Raw genomic sequence first — 24050 nt, forward strand, 5'->3', positions numbered from 1 at the left:
AAAGATAGCTTCTTAACTTGCATTGGAAGTCCCTGTTTTTTGTAAGGTATTTTGGTTACGTTAAAGGACACATGTATTACAAAATATTAAATATTATTAAATAATAGTTTATTTAAAATTGGGGGGGGGAAATCTACACGTTTGCTTTTTTTTCTTTTTTTCATTCTGTGTTCAGATAAAATTAACCAACTTGGCTCACGCAAATAGTGGCATGAACAATGTCAACAACCAATAGGAGAAGAGCTACGGGAACCTGCAAGGTAAGCACAGAAGCGTTTGTGGAACTGAGCGTGGATGAGATTTCTACAGCGATGGCTCGGACACCACGGTTTTCCTGGAGTGTATAAAAGGTCTTTTCCACGTGTCTTTCCATTTATACCACAACAGAATGGAAAAGTATTGAAATAATAAAAGTAAATATAAAAAAAGTAAAAAAAATCTAAGAATCTTGTTGGAGTCTTGCAAATAGTGATGCTGCAAGATCCCCAGTCTTTGCAAAATCTTAGTCTGTAAGTAAAAAGTCTGACTTGTGTTTAGATTTGAGAGAGTGTCAGACTTTGATCTATATGTTTAGAAAAAAATGTTTGATATTGGATATTGGTTCTAAAATTGTTCTTAAATAATAGGTCTATGCTTCTTCAGTGTTGCAATGTGAATTAACATGATTCTGAACGGATTTCACTCATTTAAACAACCTAAAATATATATATATATATATATATATATTTTTTTTTTAAGCAAAATTTTAATACTCTACTTATTTTAATGCTCTACTTATTTACTTAAATGTTAGGTTTAATTTGGGCTTGGGCTCAAAAAGACAGTTTAAGGCTTGGGTTGGTCTCTATTTCAGAGCTGAGTCCTTTTTAAAGTCTTCTAGTGTATGTTTAGCGGAAGATTGGAGGGTTGAAACATATTGGGTTTGTTTTATTAGTATAAGTTTATTAGGTTTCATGCTGCGAGTCTGTTCATGTCCTGTGTTATCAAACTCAATCTCCTCAGAACATGTCACCTCAGTGAACGTGTGCTTATAACACTTTCTTTCTGTCTTCTGTCTGCTGAAGTCTTTCCTACAGATCTAAATGCAGGGGTTACTTTAACCACTGTTCCTACTAAAACACTGGAGAGTTAAAGAGTGTTTGTGACTAAAGTCTTGCAAACTCTTGCATTTCAGGCTCCAATACTTAAAAATGTCCATCCTTTAAAATCGGCTTATTTTCTCTTTGCAATATTGGTGCAAACTGTACTGCTACATCTTTATAACACTGTTACAGACCTACTGCTGCCTACATAATGATAATTAACTAATTAACACTAAACAATGAACACGCCAGTGTCAGATCAACAGTTTTAGTGTTAAATAAAAGCCCTGCGAGTGTTACTATTCCCTCCTGACACTCAGTAACAGCCCTCCTCACTGGAGCTGGTAAAGTAAAGTTTGGTCAGATAGCGCCTCCAAGTGCAGACTGTCTTTATTTGAAGGAAGTGGAGTCTCTTCTCTCTTTCTATAACGGGTTTTTGGACTTTGGGCGGGGGATAAAGTGTCTCTGGGGGAAAGGGCATGTCGTTATTTTCGCATATGGTTGGTTGCAGGCAGCAGGCAGTGCACCACGAGGGCGCATGCATTTCTAGAATAGAAAAAAGAACAGAAGTTAGATATGTGGATAAATAAAAAGACTGTCAACTGGATTATATAATGTTGCAGGTCTAGAAAAGCCAGATATACTGTTGGATGTACTGTAAAATTACTTCAGAGCTGCTAAAAAAAATGGAAAGAGGAAGTTAAACAGTTAAAAATAGACTTCATGTGAACGTCTACGCGTAAAAACACTCCAGCAACAGTTTCTACAGCAACAATGTCAAGCAAAGAAATACAAACACTGTTACCTTACGTAGAAAATAGCCTTGTGACTCCTATTTAAAAAGATGTCAAAAGTATTCACATTCATTCCTCTGTAGGTAGAAGTATAGATTCTAGGGTTTAATAAAATTCTTCTGTAGAAGTTGAGGTATCAACTCAAGCTTTTTACTCTTTAAGTAAGTGGTTTTAAAACTACTTAAATTATAAATCTAAAAGTAGTGTAAGGGGGAAAATAAAGCCATTAAGGACAAAAGCATTTCTCCTTTTGTGGCATGTTCTATTAGTTTTACTATTTTAGTGTTTTTGAGATCAGATGTTCAGTTTTGGTGGGAAACTCAGATTTACTACACTGACAAGTTTTTGTAAACACTCTGTTCACCATATGATTTTCAACTTTTAGCTACTTGTAGTACTTGTAGTTGTTCAGTTCCTACTTTTTTCAGAGATGTTTATTCAGAGAGAGAGAACAAAAATTAAATTGTATTTTTTCAGAGTTTTTTTTCCCTCTTTTTATAAAATATTGATCATCCTGAATGTAAGCTATGGTTTATTTAACGTTGAATGTACGAAATTAAATCTCTTTTTAAAATCAACACCAAATCCAACAGTGATTTAGCATTGATTGAACATTTGTTCTCAAAAACACTAAAAACAGTAAAAGAAATAGAACATGAACATACACCCAGGTATTGCAAAGAATTGCTGCCAAATTAAAAAGCAGTTGTGTTACTGCAAATGGAAGTAAAACCACTTTTTCTCTTTAAACAAAGCAATACAGACTGTTCGCAAACATAGTTTCCAAACGATGGAACAAACTACCTACTACCAGATCAGGAGAATCTCTCACTATCTTTAATAAACTCCTGAAGACAGAGCTCTTCAAAGAGCACTTACTCTCCTAACACCTCTAACTAACTACCTTCTACTACCAGATCAGGAGAATCTCTCACTATCTTTAATAAACTCCTGAAGACAGAGCTCTTCAAAGAGCACTTACTCTCCTAACACCTCTAACTAAGTAAACTAAGTCTGCCAAATGTAATGTAATAATGTAATTATGTTTTATCATATTTTAATCACTTTTTAAATAAAGAAGGTTGGTTGGTTTTGTGCCAGCTGGGTGGGTTTTATATGTTTAAGTAGTTTTAAAACTTCCTTAGTACTTTTGATAGGTAGGTTGATACTTCAATTTCTACAGAAGTATTTTTTTTTTTTATTAAACACTAGTATCTATAAAATAGTTCTACCTATAGTGTGTGTGTGTGTGAATGTGAACACTTTTGACACCTTTGGTGTCACACCTCACAGTGTGTCTGGGGCAGATACGAGGTTTTTGTTAGGTGTTAAAAAGCGGGAAAGTGTCCTGGAGGTCGCGCGCCGCAGTGTCCGCGTGCGCTCCGCTGGCACCTCACCGCACATGCTCCTGCGCTACGTTCCTCTTTCTGCGTAAAAAGCGCAGAACCGGATGCGCGGTTTTGGTTTTAACTCCGAGCAGAGAGACCCGGAAAAGCGCTGCATGTCGGAGGAGCTCTCGCGCGCTGAAGCTGCAGCTCCTCTCCGCCATGCTGAGCGCTTTCTGCAGGACCTGAGGAGCAGCAGGAGGACCCGAGACCCCCGGTGCGCGCGGACCCCCAGGTGAGCTGCACTGCTGCACCTGTGCGGAGGAGTTTTAGGAGTTTTGGGTTGTTTTGTGGAGCTGTGGTTACGCAGAGGGGCTGATGCTAAGAGCTATTAGGTGTGGCAGCTTTGTGAGTGCGCGCGCGCGTGTGCGTGCTTGTGTGTGTGTGCGTAAGTGTGTGCGTGTGTAAACTTCCCCCCTCCTGAAAGTATTTTCCCTTCATATATAAATATATATATATATATTCATCTTCATCATTAAAAACAGCTCTCAAGTTAAAACTTACCCTTCTGCAAGATAATACTGGGCTCACATGGGTGGAACCTGGGTCAGGTGAGTTCCACCAGAGATGTAAAGTAATGAAGTAGAATTACGTCACTACTGTACTTAAGTACTAAAATACTGTATCTGTATCTACTGTAGTATTATTTTTTTACTTCACTACTACTGTACTTAAGTACTAAAATACTGTATCTGTATCTACTGGAGTATTATTTTTACTTCACTACTACTGTACTTAAGTACTTAAATACTGTATCTGTATCTAATGGAGTATTATTTTTACTACTTCACTACTGTACTTAAGTACAAAAATGCTGTATCTGTATCTAATGGAGTATTATTTTTACTTCACTGCTGTACTTAAGTACTAAAATGCTGTACCTGTATCTACTGGAGTATTATTTTTACTTCACTACTACTGTACTTAAGTACTAAAATACTGTATCTGTATCTACTGGAGTATTATTTTTACTTCACTACTACTGTACTTAAGTACTTAAATACTGTATCTGTATCTACTCGAGTATTATTTTTACTTCACTACTGTACTTAAGTACTAAAATACTGTATCTGTATCTACTGGAGTATTATTTTTACTTCACTACTACTGTACTTAAGTACTTAAATACTGTATCTGTATCTACTGGAGTATTATTTTACTTCACTACTACTGTACTTAAGTACTTAAATACTGTATCTGTATCTACTGGAGTATTATTTTACTTCGCTACTGTACTTAAGTACTAAAATGCTGTATCTCTATTTACTGGAGTATTATTTTTACTACTTCACTACTGTACTTAAGTACTAAAATGTTGTATCTGTATCTAATGGAGTATTATTTTTACTTCACTGCTGTACTTAAGTACTAAAATGCTGTACCTGTATCTACTGGAGTATTATTTTTACTTCACTGCTACTGTACTTAAGTACTAAAATACTGTATCTGTATCTACTGGAGTATTATTTTTACTTCACTACTACTGTACTTAAGTACTTAAATACTGTATCTGTATCTAATGGAGTATTATTTTTACTACTTCACTACTGTACTTAAGTACTAAAATGCTGTCTGTATTTACTGTAGTATTATTTTTACTACTTCACTACTGTACTTAAGTACTAAAATGCTGTATCTGTATCTACTGGAGTATTATTTTATCTCCTCGTTCCACTTTTAGTACAGATTAATACTTTTACTCAGTTTTTGATAAATTTTGTGTATTTATGTATATGAGCTGCATTGTTACTTTATTACGATTTAAAAAAATGTTATAAATCATTCCAAACCCACATTATGACTAAATCCAGAGCGGTGGATGATCTGCACTGTCGCCGGATTTGATTAAAGCTGCTCATCATTGAGCGAATTAAGAGATCAAGCTAATCTTATTAAAAGACCTCGCTGCTCCCGTGCTGCCTTTAGCACCGCTTTCTTAACTAATTAAGGAAAAAAATAATTTCTTCAAAAAATACTTCAAAGATTGTTAAAAAAGTTGAATTAATCATTTATTATTATTAGTTTGGGCATTATATACTTACGTATTCACCTACTTTAATTCACACTGTGTTTATGGAGTCATTGAAGTTATTGAAGCATGACTGACTAAAATACTGTTCACTGTTATTCATGTGAACAAACATATACAAATAAACAAAATAAATGAAAAAATATCACGATTATCAAACATTATTAAGTTCATGTTCACGATATTGCGATGATCGTGACAGGCCTAGTATAAACCCTCGGCCCCAGCACTGCATATACTCCTGCAATACACCTGAAAACACACTCCAGCACAGGTCTGCCTGCACATGCTTTGCATATAGACTGTATGAGCAGATAGAGCAGAGCAGTGAGCTGCTGAACGCTGGGAGAATTCTCCACAGAGCTCAGTCTATAGCAGGGCTATTCTTCTCAATCTGCACACACCAGCTGCTCAGCATGTGCATCAATGTTTGAGTATCACTCATCATCACACAGCTGAGCAATGTAGGTCAGCTGGAGTGCTGTACACCCATCAGCCACAACATTAGGACCAGACCGGTGAATAGGGATAAATATCGGGTTACAATAACACCTGTAGAGAAGTGAGATTTGCAGTATTAGGGAGCAACTGAACAGTCAGGTCTTGTTTTTAGGGCAGGTACTATGCAATATGATCAGTAACAAAGAGTACAGGGGTTGCAGGTAATTCAGTATGTTTCAATATATTGTGATACTGATATGAATGATTATATATATATATATTTTAGGAAATCTCTCATAACAAACAAAAAAACACACTATCGTATTCATAAAATCTGAGTAAAAGAAAAATGTATGATTTAAGCAATTATAATAGTGGGATTTAGTGGGCGGGGCTTAAACACAAACACAAAATCAACCACTGTCTGCCAGCTATCTTGAAATTAAAATCAATACTGTGTTTTTTGTTTTTAAATGATACATTTATTGAAAGTGTCCATACATCAAAGTATCACAATATTTTATTTAGTGATACTATATTTGTAAAGAGTATACTTTTAAAGATTGATGTGAAACAATGGTTCATTTATTGAATTAATCTAAATGTATAAAAAGTAAACTTTTGTTTTACCCAGATTTTATAAAAATGGCTTATCATGTTTTTTTTGTACTATTAGAGTTTTACAAAACTTTAAATGAAACAATCACAATGTATTGTCTTGCTTACAGTATTGCAGCCTCTGTATCATGATATGCAAATAGAGGTGGCTCTAAAATAATATCACAATATTATAATAAGTCCTGCTGGAAAATGAAATCCGCATCTCCATAAAAGAAATTGTCAGTAGCAGAGGGAAGCTGTAAGATTCTGTGGGAAAACAAAACTGCACTGACTTTAGACTTGATAATAAAACACAGTGGATCAACACCAGCAGATGACAGACATGTCTCTTTATTAAATCATCACTGATCATCAGTAAATTTCACATTTCATTTGAAGGAAATCAAGGGATCAGAGTCTGGAGGAAGAGTGGAGAGACACACAGTCCAAACTGCTCGAGGTCTAGTGTGAAGTTTCCACCAATCAGTGATGGTTTAGAGAGACATGTCTGTCATCTGCTGCTGTTGATCCACTGTGTTTTATTATCAAGTCCAAAGTCAGTGCAGTGTGAAAAAGCAATGGGCTGCTGATTGTCTTAAGTTATATTGAGTTTTCTCGGGCAATGTATTGTGAAAATATTGCATCGTAAGATGAGTCTGTGAGTCTCACCTGAAACTGAAACTGAAAGTTAGGGTTTTTTATCTCCTCTACTCTTGGCAGTTGTAGGACATGCCTTATCAGGACAGACTGAACCGTACCTGTGGATTCTTGGACATCGAGGAAAATGAGAACAGTGGGAAGTTCTACCGGCGCTACTTCATTCTGGATACCTCACGCAACTCTCTGTTCTGGTACATGGACAATCCACAGGTAATTAGAACAGATTATCAGTGCATTTAGTTCAATAGCTGCAGGATTTCATGAAAAGCAGAACTTTTAAAGAACACTTAAAATGTTTATCTTAATTCCATAGAACTGCTTGTATGATTTGCATGAATTTGCATTTTTCTTGGGAACAGAACCTACCGGAGGGAGCGGGCTTTGTTGGAAGTTTACGGCTGAGTTATATTTCAAAGGTAATGTTTTTATTACTCTATTACTGACATGCAGAATTTACATAATATACTTTGATAGTACAAGTAGATCAAACCACATGTTGTGGTTACACTTTAATTTATGTCATTGTCAAAACTTTGCAGAAAATTTTAATGCAGAAGAGAAAATCTTTCTTAAAAACGATTTTTGAAAATAAAGTATATTAGTCCAGAGTGGTACATTGGGCTAAGGTGCTGTCACTATGATCATGAGATCGTTGGTTCGAATCCTGGCCTTGCAGCTTGCCATCAGCTGCCGGAGTCCTGAGAGAGCACAATTGGTCTTGATCTCTCTCCCTGGGTGGGTAGAGTACAGTAGATGCCGCTCTTTCTCCTCATCACTCCTAGGGTGATGTGGATCTGCACAAGACTGCGTCTGTGAGCTGATGTATCAGAACCGAGTCGCTGCGCTTTTATTTGAGTGCGCGGTGATGGTGAATGATATTATACCCTGACATATGGTGCCATATTATCCACCCCTAATTATCACATCAGGGTACTACATTTTAGCTGTTTTTATCAAAAGAAAAATTCACACAAATTCTCATTTATTTTACTTTAATCCTGGATATATAGAGATATTTGGAGTGCATTATTATTATTATTATTATTATTATCATGACATTCTGGATCATTGATTTCTGTTACAAATCCATATAATGCCATATAATATCGGTTCGTAGCAATAATAAAATGTAATTTTCATTTTGTTGCAGTAGTGTATTCTTAAAACATTTTTTAACAATATAAAAATATTGTAATATTATTTTAGGGCCATATCGCCCACCCCTAAATGAGACATTAGTTAAAAAAAGTTGAAACGGTTAATAATGTCTTAGTGTCAGTGTCAGTTTCATAAGTTCTGTTAATTAATGTATCCTTATTCTAGTTATAATGCATTTTTACTGATGCTGCAAAGAATAAAATTGCAGTGATCACACTGCAGATGTTAAAACTTAACCTCATTCATGTTCAGGATGTTGTTCAGCTCTGTCTGATTTGCATGGACCTGTTTATTTCCATTCTTTCTTCTTTTCGTTCCTCTTACTCTCGTTTGCTTACAGATCAGCGAAGTGTCAATCAAGCAGAAACCCAAGACTGAATTCTGCTTTGGTGAGTTATTATTATCCTCACTATCACTCATAAATAACCTACACATCAGTCTCATAGCAGGTAATAATAATATTTCTCAAGATTCAAAAAATCAAGAAAGATTCATATTATTAACAAATTATTTTTTTTCAGTTTTTATTATGTTAATTTTATTAATGTTTTCTCATACAGTTCATATAAACAAGCTTTTTTTGCATTTTTTGCACTATAAGGCACAATTAAAATCCTTTAATGTTTCCAAAAATCGACAGTACTCCTTATAATCTGGTGCACCTTAAGTATAAATTCTACCAGTCAGGTATTAAGGAGCAGGAGTTTCAGTAAAGTTTCTCCAGCTCCGAGACTGGAGCAGTATTAGCATTAGCCGCTAACCGCACAAAGCGCTTGATCTTTTGCCGTTCAGTGATGAGTATATCGGACAGTAGCTTGGGTGTTTACTGTGTTAAAACAAGCTACATGGTACAAACCACTAGCTAATATCTCCCTGGCTTACCTCAACACTCAGGGTTCCTCAAGTGTAGCGCTATCAATCTGTATTAACTAGCTCTAACCGCGGCTAGTAATTATCTGCTAACGCTAATGCTGCTGCACCCAGCCTTAGTGGAAATCTGTAAACCTAAGCTTAATATAAATAAACTGTTAAAATGCAAAAGCACTGTAAAGATACACCAGCAGCTCAGTTAAAGGAACAGCAATGTTATTTTATTCTTTATTCTGTTTATTGTTGAGGTAAAAGTCGTGTTTGCGCTCTGCAGCAACTTCTCTAAAACTACAGCATGTTTTAAGCTAAAAACTCAGTAAATGCTAATGCTAACTTGTTTTCTAAATACCCACACAAACTACTTTTGTCTTGTCTTGTGTGGAGGACCAAAAATGACATAAGTATAAAATAAATAAATGCACATATAAATGTAGAAATAAATAAATATATACATAAATAAATTAATAAATAAATACAAGTTGAAATAAATAAATAAATATATAAATAAATGCACATATAAATGAATAAATAACTAAATAAATAAATAAATATATACATAAAATATATATTTATTTATTTATTTAAACATGTATTTATTTATTCATTTATTTATTTATATATTTATGTATTTATTTTTACATTCATACATGCATTTTTAGTTTTTAAACTTATGTCATTTTTGGTCCTCCATAGTCTTGTGATGTCACAAAAAACAGCACTTTTTTCACAGTGTTATCCTATAGATAAAGTTCACGAGTGCCTGGTTACATCAGGATGAGTAGACAAGACAATGGGTTAGTCAGCGTGTGACCCAGTTCCAGTCATGGGTTTGACTCGTCAGTGGAGCCTTTCTAACCCCTGCAGCTCTTCAGTAGTTTCATTGTGTTTGCTGACTTATGCATAATAATTATGTTACTGGATAATTTTATTTAAGATTATTAATTAAATACTTAAATAATTTCATCCTTTAATATTGCACAAATAGATGCAATCATTGGATTTTAATAGTCTAAATATCTGGTTCTATTTATCAATAAAGATATGTTGTTCAATAATGTAAAAATAAAAATATATATAAGTGCACTGTATTTAATTATGTATGTAATTAGTCTAAATATCTGGTTCTATTTATCAATAAAGATATGTTGTTCACTAAAGTAAAAAAAAAATATATATATATATATGTGCACTGTATTTAATTATGTATGTAATTAGTCTAAATATCTGGTTCTATTTATCAATAAAGATATGTTGTTCACTAAAGTAAAATATATATATATATATATATATATATATATATATATATATATATATATATATATATATATATATATGTGCACTGTATTTAATTATGTATGTAATTAGTCTAAATATCTGGTTCTATTTATCAGTAAAGATATGTTGTTCACTAATGTAAAAAATATATATATGTGTGCACTGTATTTAATTATGTATGTATTTTACATACAACAGCCTTAAAGGCACAGTAACACAGTAAACAGGCTGTTCCTTTGTAAGGTACAACCAAGTTGAAGGTTTAAAGGTTGTTATGCACTTCCAATGCACTTAAATATATGATTAAAATATATAGAAAAAGTCTCTTTAATAACTGAATAATACTTAAATAATAAACATTTAATCTGCAATGACATAAATAACACATTTTATTTTATTTACAGTGGTAAATGCTTTGTCACGACGGTACTTCCTCCAAGCCAATGATGCAGCAGACCTGAAGGAGTGGGTCAGCGCACTGAATAACGCCACCAAAATTACAGTATGTGAACACCACACTCAGATACACAGATATAGCTGCTCCTGCCGGATGTAAAAGCTGTACTGATGCAACATGGTTCCTCTATTAGCAAACAAACTGACAGTACTTGTGTGATGCCCTGCAGTAGGTGGGTATCATAAACCTCTAGACCATCGTGACCGGAAACACGTACTGAAAGTCTGTGACCTCCTACACTGTTCCGGAGAACGAGTGGGTTTGTAGAAAGCGAGGTTTCTTTATCTGTAAGGCACAGGTAGTCTGAAATAGTTCTTTAAATTAATGTATAATTGATATATTGATGTTTAGCAGCAATTTTACCAAATTGAAAACCTCTGGAATAAAATCAAGAGGAAGATGGATGATCACAAACCATCAAACCACCAAACTGAACTGCTTGAATTTTTGCACCAGGAGTGTAAAGCATAAAGTTATCCAAAAGCAGCGTGTAAGACTGGTGGAGGAGAACATGAACATGCCAAGATGCATGAATTAAAAACTGTGATTAAAAACCAAGGTTATTCCACCAAATATTGATTATTTCTGAACTCTTAAAAACTTTATGAATATGAACTTGTTTTCTTTGCATTAGTTGAGTTCTGAAAGCTCTGCATCTTATTGCTTTTTATTGTTTGTCTTCAAAAAATGCTATAAATGACAATATTTTTATTTGTAATTTGGGAGAAATGTTGTCTGTAGTTTATAGAATAAAACAACAATGTTCATTTTACTCAAACATAAACCTATAAATAGCACAATCAGAGAAGCTGATTCAGAAACTGTGTACCTGCAGTGACTGTACTGGCATGGTGGTGGTGTATGAGGTGTTAGCGTATGTTGTGCTGCTATGAATGAGGAATTAGTGTATCAGACACAGCAGCAGTGCTGCTGGAGTTCTTAAACACTGTGTTTAATCACTCACTCACTGTCTTCCACTCTGTTAGAAACACTAAACTAAAGTAAAATAAAATACAGAAGCTCTGAATCTGTTTCTGCACAGTTTGTGTTGGTCATCCTCTTGTCCTTCATCAGTGATCACAGGACTCCACCCACAGGACGCTACCGAGAGGACGCCGCCCACAGGATGCTATTCTTAGTCCAGTGGTGGCACTGCTGTGTCTAACACTCTTAACACATCACCACCACTATGACACAATGTCACTGCAGTGCTGAGAATAAATAAATGACCACCACCCATATAATACCTGCTCTGTGGGGTCCTGATCATTAAAGGACAAAAGGAGAAAGAACAGGGACAGAGTTGGGAAGCTGATCAGAGTTGATGGGAAGATGGATGGAGATAAATACAGAACTGGGACTGGGAAGGAGATTCACCTTCCGACAAGACGATGACCCAAAACATACAGCCAGAGCTACAGTGCAATGACTTAGATCAGAGAATATTCATGCGTTAGAATGATTAAGTCCATGAGCTGTTTTATAAAGAAGAATGATGCAAAAAAAATCTCTAAAAGTCTCTTAATGTATAAAGCTGGTAGAGACAAACAACAAAAAGTGTCTCAACTAGGAACTAACACAGAGGGGCTGAATACTTTTGCACGTCACACTTTTCAGATTTTTATTTGATAAAAATTTAGGAAATCATGTACGATTTTTTATTCCACTTTACAATTATATGCTACTTTGTGTAAAATCTTAAAAAATACACTTAAGTTTTTGGTTGTAAAGTGACAAAATAATAATAAAAAAAAAAAAAAACAGGAGGACCAGAGTTTTTTTTTTTTTTTTTTGCTTTCTCGGTCACATGACATCTCATCGCGTTCAGTAGCTCCTCCATTTCCACTCGTTGTTGTGTTTTTAATGTGGATCTCCGTGGAAACGGGCGCCCAAAGTGTACAAAGTGTAATTACTGTGCGCAGCAGTGGACAAATAGCTATTTTATTAAACGTGAGGAGACGTAACTCAGAGATTTAGCGAAACACATTTGATAATTCAGCCTGTAATTTTCTCAGAGGACGTCTAAGAAAAACACGTACATGGTTGTTCTGGATGGGAATAAAATCACAGAGGATAAAACCCCCCTATAACTCAAAAACCTTACAAACAAAAAAAAACAAAACAACTTAAAACAACTAAAATCAACTAAAAGCAACAGTAGCAACTGACTAAATGTGGTTAGAAACTGGCATATGATCAGAAAGTGCTTTAAAAATAAAAAATAAATCAGTTTATTTCTCGATGCACAGCAAGAGAAGACCACCCAACTTCTTCATACAGTAATACACTCTTTTTTAAGTCACTTTTATACAAAACAGCTGGGAATTAATACGTGATGTTCCTCTGCCTCCACGTTCAGGTTCCCAAAGTATCAGCCGTGACTCCGAGCACCGACGCCGCCACCGTGACCAGCCAGACCCAGGGAACATCTCGACAGGCCTACAAGACGGAGATCGTGGGGGGCGTGGTTGTCCACACACCGGTCCAGCAGGTTCTTTACTGCTCCTGTGTTTTATTACTTTTCTGAGAATATCTGAGCTCATGTTTTAGTGTTGATTGTGAGGCCGGTTGGCTGCTTTTGTTTTGTAGAATGAAGCAGACGACGTCTTCACCAGTGAACCCAGCTCACACGTAACGCTGAGGAGGTGCATGAGCTTACGACCCAACATTGTGAGATCGGGATATTGCGTCAAACAGGGAAACGTGGTATGCTGTTTTATAATTCTGCTGTTGAAATGAGATGATGAACATGGGCCTGTCACAAGAAATGCTTTTTTGCAGAAAGTATTGTCCAATAATTAATTACAATAAACAATATTATTCTCATTTAAAAACTATTTAATGCAACTGACATAACGACATAGTAATGTTGTGTAATTGTGTAATAATTACATTAGCAAATTTCCTGAGCCTGGTAAACTATTACTGGTTTTATTTAGTGATATAAACACACAGCAAGTTGTAGCTTGATTACATTTTATTTAAGCTTGAAATATGAATTTAATCTCATATTTTTCTGTCTCTTTACTGACACACACACCGCTGCTGCATGTGTTCTTTTCTGAAGCATTATAATAAAATCTAATTCTCAACTAAATTAATAAAAATATTTATATAACACTATAAAAATATAATAAAGAAAAAAAACAAGTTTCTAGTAGGGCAAACTACACCCTGTTTTTGTTATCTCCCAAAAATACTGCAAAAAATATATACATTTTTTTAAAGCAATTGACACCAGTAATATAAATATAATTGGCATCCTCTTACATTCATTTTTTTTATTTATATATGCATTATTAATCATGATGATTAAATTGAATGATACCACTGAATAATAGTATGTAAAATTGTTATATGTGTATAACAATGGAATTACACCCTTTTAAAGAGCAGCGAACTTCTGATTATTAAGAATTATTTTATTTATTAGGATTGGAATATAACAATGTTTAAATCTTTAAAATAATGATGTTTATTGGCTTGAACAATACAGGGATTTTGATTTAGACAAGGCAGTATATTACAATTCAAATTGTGCTTTTTTTATCCAATCAGAACAGCAGGATCTAACGAAAGAGTACATTTCTGTGGGATTAAAACACACAAAAAAAAATCAGTTGGGCTAACGTTAGGCTAATAAATTCTCTATATATGGTTTGTGGACTGTTTTAGTGGAGTTTTTATATAATAAAAAAATACAAATATAAAAATAATTGATTTCTTGTTTCTTAGTGAGGATGTTAAAGGGTTAAGGCACTGCTTTAATTCTTGATTTTTTGTTTTAACCCTTTCAGAGAAAAAGCTGGAAGAGGAGATTCTTCATTTTAGATGACCAGGGTGTGAGCTACTATAAAAATGAAACGGTGAGATAAAATAATCACAGATGAGGTAAGATGGACCAGTACCAGTATAACCAGTTAAATTGTCTGATTGCAGGATAAGGAGCCGTTACGCAGTATTCGCTTGAGGGACATACAGAAGGTTCATGAGTGCCTGGTTAAGTCAGGGTGAGTAGATAAAATAAGGTTTAATTAGAGAGTGATCCAATTTTTTTTTTCACCCATAGAGGCCATTTTCATCCAGTCTCTTTATTTTTATTATTGTATGTTAATGTTGTTCTGGGTTCTTTTGTGACCTCCTGGATGAGTTGTTCATGCCCTTTTGGAGTAATGTGCCCTTTATGGCCGGTCACTCCTGGGAAGGTTCACCACTGTTCCATGTTTTCTCCATTAGTGAATAATAGTGAATCACTGTGGTTCTTTGGAGTCCCAACGCTTTAGAACAGACTTTGTAACCTTTTCTAAACTGACAGATATCAATGGTGTTGTTTTCTCATCTGTTTTTGAATTTCTCTGCAACGCTATTTCTCGAAAGAAAAGACTTTAATAGCTACAGAGTTCTCTGTGTTTCTGTGTCTTTTTTTAGTTATAAAGAGAAAAGTGTGAATGTGCTGTGTGTGAGTGTGTAAATGCTGCAGTAGAGAGTGCAGTAAAACCATCTGTTCCAGCACTGCTTTACTGCATTCAAAATCTTTGTAAATTCTCATTTTTTAAAATCCATTTCCTTAAGAAGTTTTCATCCTTTAAAGCTTTTGCAGTTTTTACTGCATTCACTGGACCATAAAAGATAAAAATACAGAAATGGGGGCGCTCTAAATCCTTTCACTCATAGTGCTTTTACAGCATGCTTTTAAAATAAATGAAATTACTGTCATTCAGTGATGCAATGATAAAAAACAAAATTGATTAATAGAATATGTTTCTCATCTCATTTGTTTGCTGTATTTATTTAGAGAGCTGCTCTCACGTGATAACCTGTTTGAGATCATCACAAGTACGAGAACATTCTACATTCAGGTACCTAAAACACATTTTTTTGAACTCTAAATTAAGATTTCACAATGAAAAGGCGATGGACTGGGGCTGTTTGTGGAAAAGTGTGAGTCTGTATGTGATCTGCACCTGAATGTATTTTGAGCGTAGCTGTTTTTGAATGATTGCTGCTTAAATGCACTGTTGGTCAAGCAGGATGTAAACAACACCTGTTTTACACCATTCAGCTGCTCATTCCAGGCGTTCAGTAAACACAGAGGCTGCTCTACGAGTAAGTCATTGTGCAGTTTTATCATTGAAAGATTAATTCACGTCAAACTCTGATGTTGATAATGAATGAGAGGCTGGCTACGGTCTTTAGTCATCAATAATTTGCATAATGATAGCTAGTCCTTACACTGTAAGCCTTGATAATCTGAGGTTATGATTACTGAAATGAAAACTTGAGTTAATTAGATTTTAAATGCCTTATGTAAGCTCATTTGTTATATCAGTGGCCTTGCACAATAATAATTCTACTTTAAAAATGCATTAAGGTAATTTACTAATTTATATAATTTTTTATTTAAGTAAATGATAGATTTGAATACTCATTAAATATTAAATGGATACAGAAAATAGCATACGGCCAACACAGTCAGGTTATCAGCTCAGAAAATGATGCTTGCTCTTACAGCCTATAACACAGACACAAGACAATTAATCATAACATATTATCTACAATTTAACATAAAGTAGCCTAGGGGTAATCATGGTTAACGTCCCTGAATAAATGGTTTATTACTGTATGTTTAAGATGACCTAACTTTTGTTTTATATTTTTTGACCCACACAGACAGACACTCCTGAAGAAATGAACGGCTGGATAAAAGACATTGCATCAAAAATTCAAGACTTCCGAGGACCAACCAAGGTAAAGAGTACAGTGTTTAAAACAGATAAATAAAACAGCATTATTATGCATCGATTTGGTCGCTATGGTATTCCTATGTTATTTCCAATTAAAAATTATGAGTTTATTTGATTTTACCAAATTGAAAACCTCTGGAATATAATCAAGAGGAAGATGGATGATCACAAGCCATCAAACAAAGCAGAACTGCTTGAATTTTTGCACCAGGAGTAAAGCAGTATAAAGTTATCCAAAAGCAGTGTGTAAGACTGGTGGAGGAGAAGAACATGATGCCAAGATGCATGAAAAAAAATGAATATGAACTTGTTTTCTTTGCATTATTTGAGGTCTGAAAGCTCTGCATCTTTTTTTTTTATTTCAGCCATTTTTCATTTTCTGCAAATAAATGCCAATTGAATGACAATATTATTATTTTAAATTTGGGAGAAATGTTGTCTGTAGTTTAAAAAATAAAAAGCAAAATCAGAGAAACTAAAAATCAGATTCAGAAACTTCAGAAAGTGGTCTTTTAATTTTTTCCAGACCTGTATTTACCCTTTTGCAGGTTGGTCACAGAAGTACACTGATGCCATTTATTACAATATTTTATATTCTTCTCTCTCAGAAATATCATTAAGGGCTGCTGTTTTAAATTGCTTCCTGGAGAACCATAATCTAATTCTCTCTCTTTTTCTCACAGAGTTGTCGTTTCAGTGGTCCTGTGTTCTCTGGACACGTGAAACCCATGCTTGTAAAGTCGATCTCCACAGCACAGTCGTGGCAGCCTTGGACCCCGGTCCCGAAGCATGAGCCGCAGTTAAAGGAAGAAGTCCAGCGCGAGAGTGCTTTCTCGTCCCTGCCCTCCCTCTCGCACATGGGCAAGAGCTCACAAGAGTCACAAGTACGCCAGAGGCACCACTCCCAGCCACAGCCCTCCAAGGACACAGACTTTCCTCTGGACAGACACATCCGTACCACTGATGTCTAAATGTTTCCTTCGCTACTGCTGCTCAACACTTACGTCATTTTAACCCATTTCATTCTGCTTTACTTTCAAATGAAGGGCTACAGACTGTGTACAGTATAAGAATGCTTTTAGAAAATAAGGAAAAATAAACATGTGAAGGAGGGATGTAAGAAAAGCCGCCTGGCTTTTGGCCAGGGTCCAATTGTTTTTCAAGCTTGTCAAGGCCGCAGAAGTGAATTATTTAGTGAACGGTGCTGGCACTTGTAGGAAAAAGTGCTTAATATGGTAGCGAAAAAGAAGCAAAATTACAGAAGTCCAGTTCCAAAGACTGGAGCATGCTGCAGGGTGTTTTTTTTTTTTGTTAGTTTTTTTTTTTGTTAGTTTTTTTTTTGTGTGTGTACGACTGACTATGCATTTTGTCTTTGCTCCACATTTTAACCCTTTAATGGCACATACTTGAAAATATATGACATTGATAGTTCAAACTGTTGAAGTGTGTTTGTGATCTTACTGTACTTTTTTTAAATGCATAAATGCTGCTGTTGCTAAATGATATGAATAAAATATGATTGGGTAAAACTCTCAACCTGGACAGAAGCTTTATTTCAGAGAAACAGTTTAAAATTTACATCAGTTCATGCTGATGTATGTAACTGAATAAATGAGATGAGAAACTGATGTTTCTAGATTGTTATAGTTCAGTCAACATGGTATAATTCTAAGTAAAATACACTTAATTCTCATACTTTGTTAGCTGTGAAACAAAAGGACCTTGTGGCCATGCCTTAATGGCTTTGATTTAATAATCTAGTTCCCACGCATTAGGATATCAGAAAATAGAATCTGTTTGGTTATAAACACTCTGCCAGTTAAAATAGTTTAAAACATAAAAAATTATGTTTGTAGCTGTGCTGTTTGGCGGAGTAATACATGGACGCTTCGGATACAGTGCATTACCGGCTGATAATGGCACTCATAGACCACCTCTCAGCCAATCACATTGCAGGGTCGGAAGATTATACCACTAACTGTGGTATAATCTCTCATATTGTTCTATGCTTTCTAATTCTGTGTTCTTTTTCCAGTTCCATAAACATATTGGATCTATGAAGTCTGTAACGTTACCTACCAATAATTTGGATATTTTTATTTGTCTGATGATTATTTGTATACTTGTTTGTTGAATACATAATAAATAAAACATAAACAAATAGTGATAAACTCACTAAACGTGTTTTAGCAGCTTGTGATGATTTAGGTTAACATAAAACCTCACAAAAAAGGCAGTTTATACTGTTTTTTTGCTTTAATTTGTCACATTTCTGCCCACCACTTACCTACTCCAGTCCAGTCGGTGGTAGCAGCCTGGATATTAGAGACTCTGCTGGCTAATGGCTTAAGACTGTACACACAGGAAGCTAGCTAAGCTAAGCTAAGCTAACTTAGCCAGCTAACTGTAAGTCATGGGAACCCTGCAGCTCAGAGCTAACTACTTATAACAGGGCTAAAGGACACCTACTGATTTTTCTGGAATTAAATAAGGAAAGATGAAATGGACATAACACGCACTAGACCCTCGCTCTTCAGTGATATCGGTGAGACACGCTTAGCTACGTTAGGTTAAGTAGAAAAGCTTAGCTAGCTAGCATGCTAGCTGCTAACGTCGCTAAGCTAGCTAGATACTAGAGGTAGATAACCCAGGTCCAGAAATTAAAAAAAACAATCCCAGGGTTTTGTACAAACTGCCTGGGCGGCTATGCTGCAGCATAGCCGCCCAGGCAGTTGGTAAAAAACCCTGGGGTGGATTTTTTTATTTCTGGACCTGGGTTACTCGATACTGACATTGACTCAAAGGTAGCAAAGCTAACTAGCTAATCTAGCCAGCTAGCCCCCTTATATATCAGTTTTTTTTTAACGCGAAACGTATTGTAAAAACGTGTCTTGACGTATTTTGGCTAAAACATACTGAGATAATCCGCTATATTCAGCTCAGCTGTCCTGTTATTTTGACTAATTAGCTAACGCTGAGGTGCTAATGCTAACGTTAGCCGTTTCCCTGGCAACCGAAGCGAAACCAGTGCTCGAGCTGCTGTTATTATGGCACATAGAAACAGATATTTTACCGTTTTATCAGTTTTCTCCAGTTTTAGCTACGATTTATTAAGGCGTAGGAATGAGGTCCTAAGGCGTGGCCACAATTTATTAAGACGTGAGAATGAGATCCTTTAGCGTAACTACAACTTATTAAGACTTGGGAATGAGATCCTGAGATCCTAAGGCGTGGCTACGACTTATTAAGACTTGGGAATGAGATTCTAAGGCCCATATATAAGGCATATCCATTCATGATGGTGTGTAGTCCAAAACTAGGCTTAACTCTGTCTGGAAAAACTCACACCCATCTACTGGGAATTTTATTACAATTAACCACAAGAACATTTATTTATTGGTGAGGTCAGATACTGATGTTAAATGATGCTAGAAGCTTCATATCCCACAAGCCATTACTTGCAATATGACTTTTGTTCAGAAATTATCAAGCGTTTGCACAGTGCCGGTTCTTTAAAGCTTTATATTTCATTTATTAGAAACTGTGTCAGAATATTTACATTTTAATAATCTGACCTGTTTTTCCTCTTCTTCTCCCGATGTGTAGCACATGGCCTGGGCTTCTGGACAGACCGCTCTGCCGTTCATGAAGCAGCAGCTCACGGAAGAGTGGCGCAGCTTCAGCAGCTGATTCAGAATGGAGCGATGGTTAATATTGTAGCCGTGGACTCCATCACCCCTCTCCATGAGGCTTGTATACAAGGCCAGACACAGTGTGTGAAGCTGCTCTTGGAGGCTGGCGCTCATGTAAGATTTATACTCTGGTGGTATACTCTGAATTGCCTTATTTGAGTAAGGTTCTAATCCAGATTAGGGCAAGAACTACTCAACTAGGTAAAGAAAAAAAATACTTTAATAAAGAGAAAATCCATTTCGAAAGAAGGAAGAGCAAGAGTTTCCTCTGTTGTTTAACACTTTAAGTTTTTAAATGAATCCTTATGTGTTCCTTCATAGTCTGAATCACTTCACTACATATTTACTATGCAGGAAAAATAAAATAAAAACATTAAATAAAAGTCCCTCTTTTTTAATAACTAATATATATTTTTTGTATTTCAGGTGGATGCCCGTAACATAGACGGTAGCACGCCGCTGTGTGATGCATGTGCTGCTGGAAGTCTGGAGTGTGTGAAGTTGCTGTTGGAGTATGGAGCTGTGGTTAACCCTCCTCTCTTCACCTTCTCCCCCCTTCATGAGGCCTGCATGGGGGGTAAGGGAACATTTTACAGTGTATTTTCTGTACGTCTGATCTTGTTTATCATAATTTAATGTCATTTCCAACTGCGTGTGTGTGTGTGTCAGGTAATTCGCAGTGTGTGCAGCTGATGATAGCCCGGGGGGCGTTCATGGAGGCCCACGACTGTCATTTCGGGACTCCTCTTCATGTGGCTTGTGCCAGGCAGAATTTAGACTGTGTCAAAGTTCTTCTGAATGCAGGTCAGTGTTTCACAGTGTGTATTTTGGTGATGCTAGTTATTTTAAAATAGGCTATTCATCTTGATTTTATCTGTGACATGAGAGTCAGAAAGTCAGTAACATAAACCCCACCTCATTTACACCTGGTCACTTAATGAAAATAGTGTCTGTATGATAGTATGATACGATTCTTGCTTTGTGCATTTGTACTTAGTCAAACTGAAATCCTAAGATAAACACTGAAAAATAATACTGATAATATTGAGAAATACAAGAAAACTCAAACTGCAGTACTGGCATCCAGCAACAGAGGGAGCTCTTCATGCTGCAGCCTGTGCTCATGTGAAATAACAAGACTGGAGGTAGAGTGAGGCAGAGGTCCACAGTGAACACACACACCAAACTACTTCTTAACCTCAGGGGAAAATACAAGCAGCCAAATCAAGTTCCACTTTTTCACAATTTTTGTCCATATAGAAGTGAATATTGAGTGAACATCTTACAATGCAAACATTCACTAGCATCCAGAAGTCCCTCAGAAACTTTTTACTGGTAGTGTATCTTAACCTGAGGATTTATATCTGTTTAAATGTGTTTTGAGAGTGTTTACACTTTGAATTTGAAGATGCATGACGTGATCAGGTGTAAACAGTAAACAGGGTCTTAGATATTAACTCGTTTATTAAAAGAAATGTACAAATGAAGTCAAAGAGGTAGTAAATGTTTTTTTTTTTTTTTCTTTTCAAAACTTGCCACCTAAAGGTGCGAATGTAAATGCAGCGAAGCTCCACGAGACGGCCCTGCATCACGCTGCTAAAGCAAACAATCTGAAGTTGATTGAGTTGCTGGTTGAGTTCGGGGGCAGTGTGTTTGCCAGAGACAACCTCGGCAAAAAGCCCATCCAGTACACCAAACCTGGATCTCCAGCAGCGCTCTGTCTGGACTTCTATGAAAGTGAGTTCCTCCAAATCTTCACTCCAATAAAATAAAGCCTTATATCTCTGAAATTGTAACTTTATACAGCCCTGAAAATTATATTATATTAAGGGCACAAGTGTTAAAAGTCTGCATATGATGATTTTTTTTTATTTGATCTATAGCTGAACCCCTCAGTCTTCAGCACTTAAGCAGGATTGCACTCAGAAAAGCACTGGGGATAAAAGCGCTGGAAGCCCTGCCTCAGCTGGGGCTGCCCAACCGCATGATCTGCTACCTCACCTACATGCCAGCACCACCCACAGACCTGCTGACCAGCTCACAGCTCACTGCGCTCTAACAGTGACCAACTAACTGACTGAAAGTTCAGGGCAAAAAGCCGCTAAACTCTAAAAGTACATTTTCACACTTTCTGGAAAAGTAAAAGTTTGCAGCTTGTGAAGCACTAAATCAAAACCATGCCTTTTTATATTTGATTTAATAGCAAAAAAAAATTGTCATGGAAAATGTTGCATTTATAAAATGAGGAAGAAGAGACAAACTTCCTAATTCAATGGAAGTCAGTTGAAAAATATTGTATTTTAGTTCTCATTTTGGAGCATATCTATTGGTTCATTTATTATTTAATTAGGAGACAGTATAAAAATGACTGCCTGGTTCAAACAGTCAAAAAGTGAAAAATGTTCATAGTAGTTATAATTAATACAAATTCAAATAATCAAAATGAACGCTGCAGCTTTACATGAAAAACCATATCAGTATTTTTATCTCATCAGTATTTTATTCTTATTTTTTTATGCCCTTTATTTTTTCTAAAACTTTAGTCATGCAAACATAACTCATGCTGGTGGTAGCCCTGATGCAGGTTCTGCAGATGATGATTCACCTCTGAGCACTTTTTTGTTTTGCAGTTGGGATAATGTCTTTTATTGTGACGTTTTGTTCCTAATCAGTGTTTGAGATTATTAAAATAAGCTGGCACTGAAAATAAATGAGGTAATGTAAAGGTGTATATATGTATGTACTAATCAACATGTACGATGGTACATGTACACTTTAGTTTTATTTAAATTCACAATTTTGTATCAAGGGTTAAATTTAATTTAATTAAATGTTTATTAAATGTTCATAATTGAGTTACTTTATTATGTAACTACAGTGCTGTGCAAATGTTTTGAGCGCTTTTAAGAAGTAAAAAAACGATTATTTACTCAGTAAAACCCTAAAAGATAAATACTGATAACGTTCACAGTGCATAAAACTTATGAACAGTACTGTATATGTACTATATGGACAAATTCCATAATCTGCTAGATTTTGGAGAGTTGCTGTAAGAATTTGACTGCATACAGTGATAAAGAGCATTAGTGATTGCTAACTCCACAACATCCCAAAAGTCTTCCAGAGAACACTGTAGGGGGGCTTTTTACATTTTTACCTGCTAGCCCTTTAAATAGCTAAATGCATTCTTTAAATGGGGTGTCCACATTCATTTGGACATATTGTGTGTACATATATGATAATACTGTATATACTGTCTACAATGTAATTTATTTAATAATGGATTCGATTCTGTACTGGAATCCTTAAAAGGATTAAAATGTGATGTAATCATGATTTTTATTTTTATTTAGTCAGAGATGGCCTGTGCCATCTGATACATGCACTTTTCTTTACATGTTGAAGTCCATCTGGAATGGTATTCAGTGCATTTAATGATGGTTTTATGCACTTTACAGTTGTCTTTTGTCAGTGGTGCTGTCAAAATAATGAAGAACTTTGAATAAAAAGGAGAAATAAAGCACATGAGGTGGTTTCTCACTTAACCATTTAACTGCCAAACTGACAGTTCAATTCATTCAATAGCCAGAGGTGTCAAGTAATGAAGTACAAATACTTTGGGAACCACTTTAAAATAAGACTACCTTTATAAAGGGTTTATAAATGGTTTACAATTCGGACTGGGAGATTGGTAGTGGGTAGGTTAAGGACATTGTTGTTGTAATGTTTCAAGGATTTTTTTTAAAGTATAAAATAATAATATAGTATATCTAAATAAAAGTACTTTAAAGTACATATTTAGTTCATTAAGTCTTTTCAGAGTCTTTTTAAAGTCATGTAGTACTAAGCCCCTAAGGTGACAT

General features: G+C 35.5%; 2 protein-coding genes across 3 annotated transcripts; both read left to right on the top strand.

The window, feature by feature from the left end:
• The first annotated feature begins 3332 nt into the window (after positions 1 to 3332).
• Positions 3333 to 18031, top strand: plekha2 (pleckstrin homology domain containing A2). The gene is made up of 12 exons (XM_022670600.2): positions 3333 to 3496; positions 7052 to 7201; positions 7351 to 7407; positions 8490 to 8538; positions 10699 to 10796; positions 13111 to 13242; positions 13341 to 13457; positions 14549 to 14617; positions 14691 to 14761; positions 15547 to 15610; positions 16422 to 16499; positions 17179 to 18031. Exons 2-12 carry the CDS (start codon positions 7061 to 7063, stop codon positions 17464 to 17466), a joined length of 1164 nt encoding a protein of 387 aa, XP_022526321.1. The 5' UTR covers positions 3333 to 3496; positions 7052 to 7060; the 3' UTR covers positions 17467 to 18031.
• Positions 18032 to 18803: 772 nt separating this feature from the next.
• Positions 18804 to 23710, top strand: asb13b (ankyrin repeat and SOCS box containing 13b). 2 transcript variants are annotated; one of them, XM_007228898.4, is made up of 6 exons: positions 18804 to 19040; positions 20102 to 20301; positions 20614 to 20764; positions 20857 to 20991; positions 21733 to 21924; positions 22071 to 23710. In XM_007228898.4, the coding sequence occupies exons 1-6, from the start codon at positions 18998 to 19000 to the stop codon at positions 22244 to 22246; spliced, it is 897 nt and encodes a 298-aa protein (XP_007228960.1). In that variant the 5' UTR covers positions 18804 to 18997; the 3' UTR covers positions 22247 to 23710. The 2 variants fall into 2 exon arrangements, with proteins under 2 accessions (XP_007228960.1, XP_049342184.1); XM_049486227.1 differs by lacking the exon at positions 18804 to 19040 and adding an exon at positions 19500 to 19654.
• The last annotated feature ends 340 nt before the right edge of the window (positions 23711 to 24050 follow it).

This window comes from Astyanax mexicanus, chromosome 12, assembly GCF_023375975.1.
Source record: "Astyanax mexicanus isolate ESR-SI-001 chromosome 12, AstMex3_surface, whole genome shotgun sequence".
Lineage (NCBI taxonomy): Eukaryota > Metazoa > Chordata > Actinopteri > Characiformes > Acestrorhamphidae > Astyanax > Astyanax mexicanus.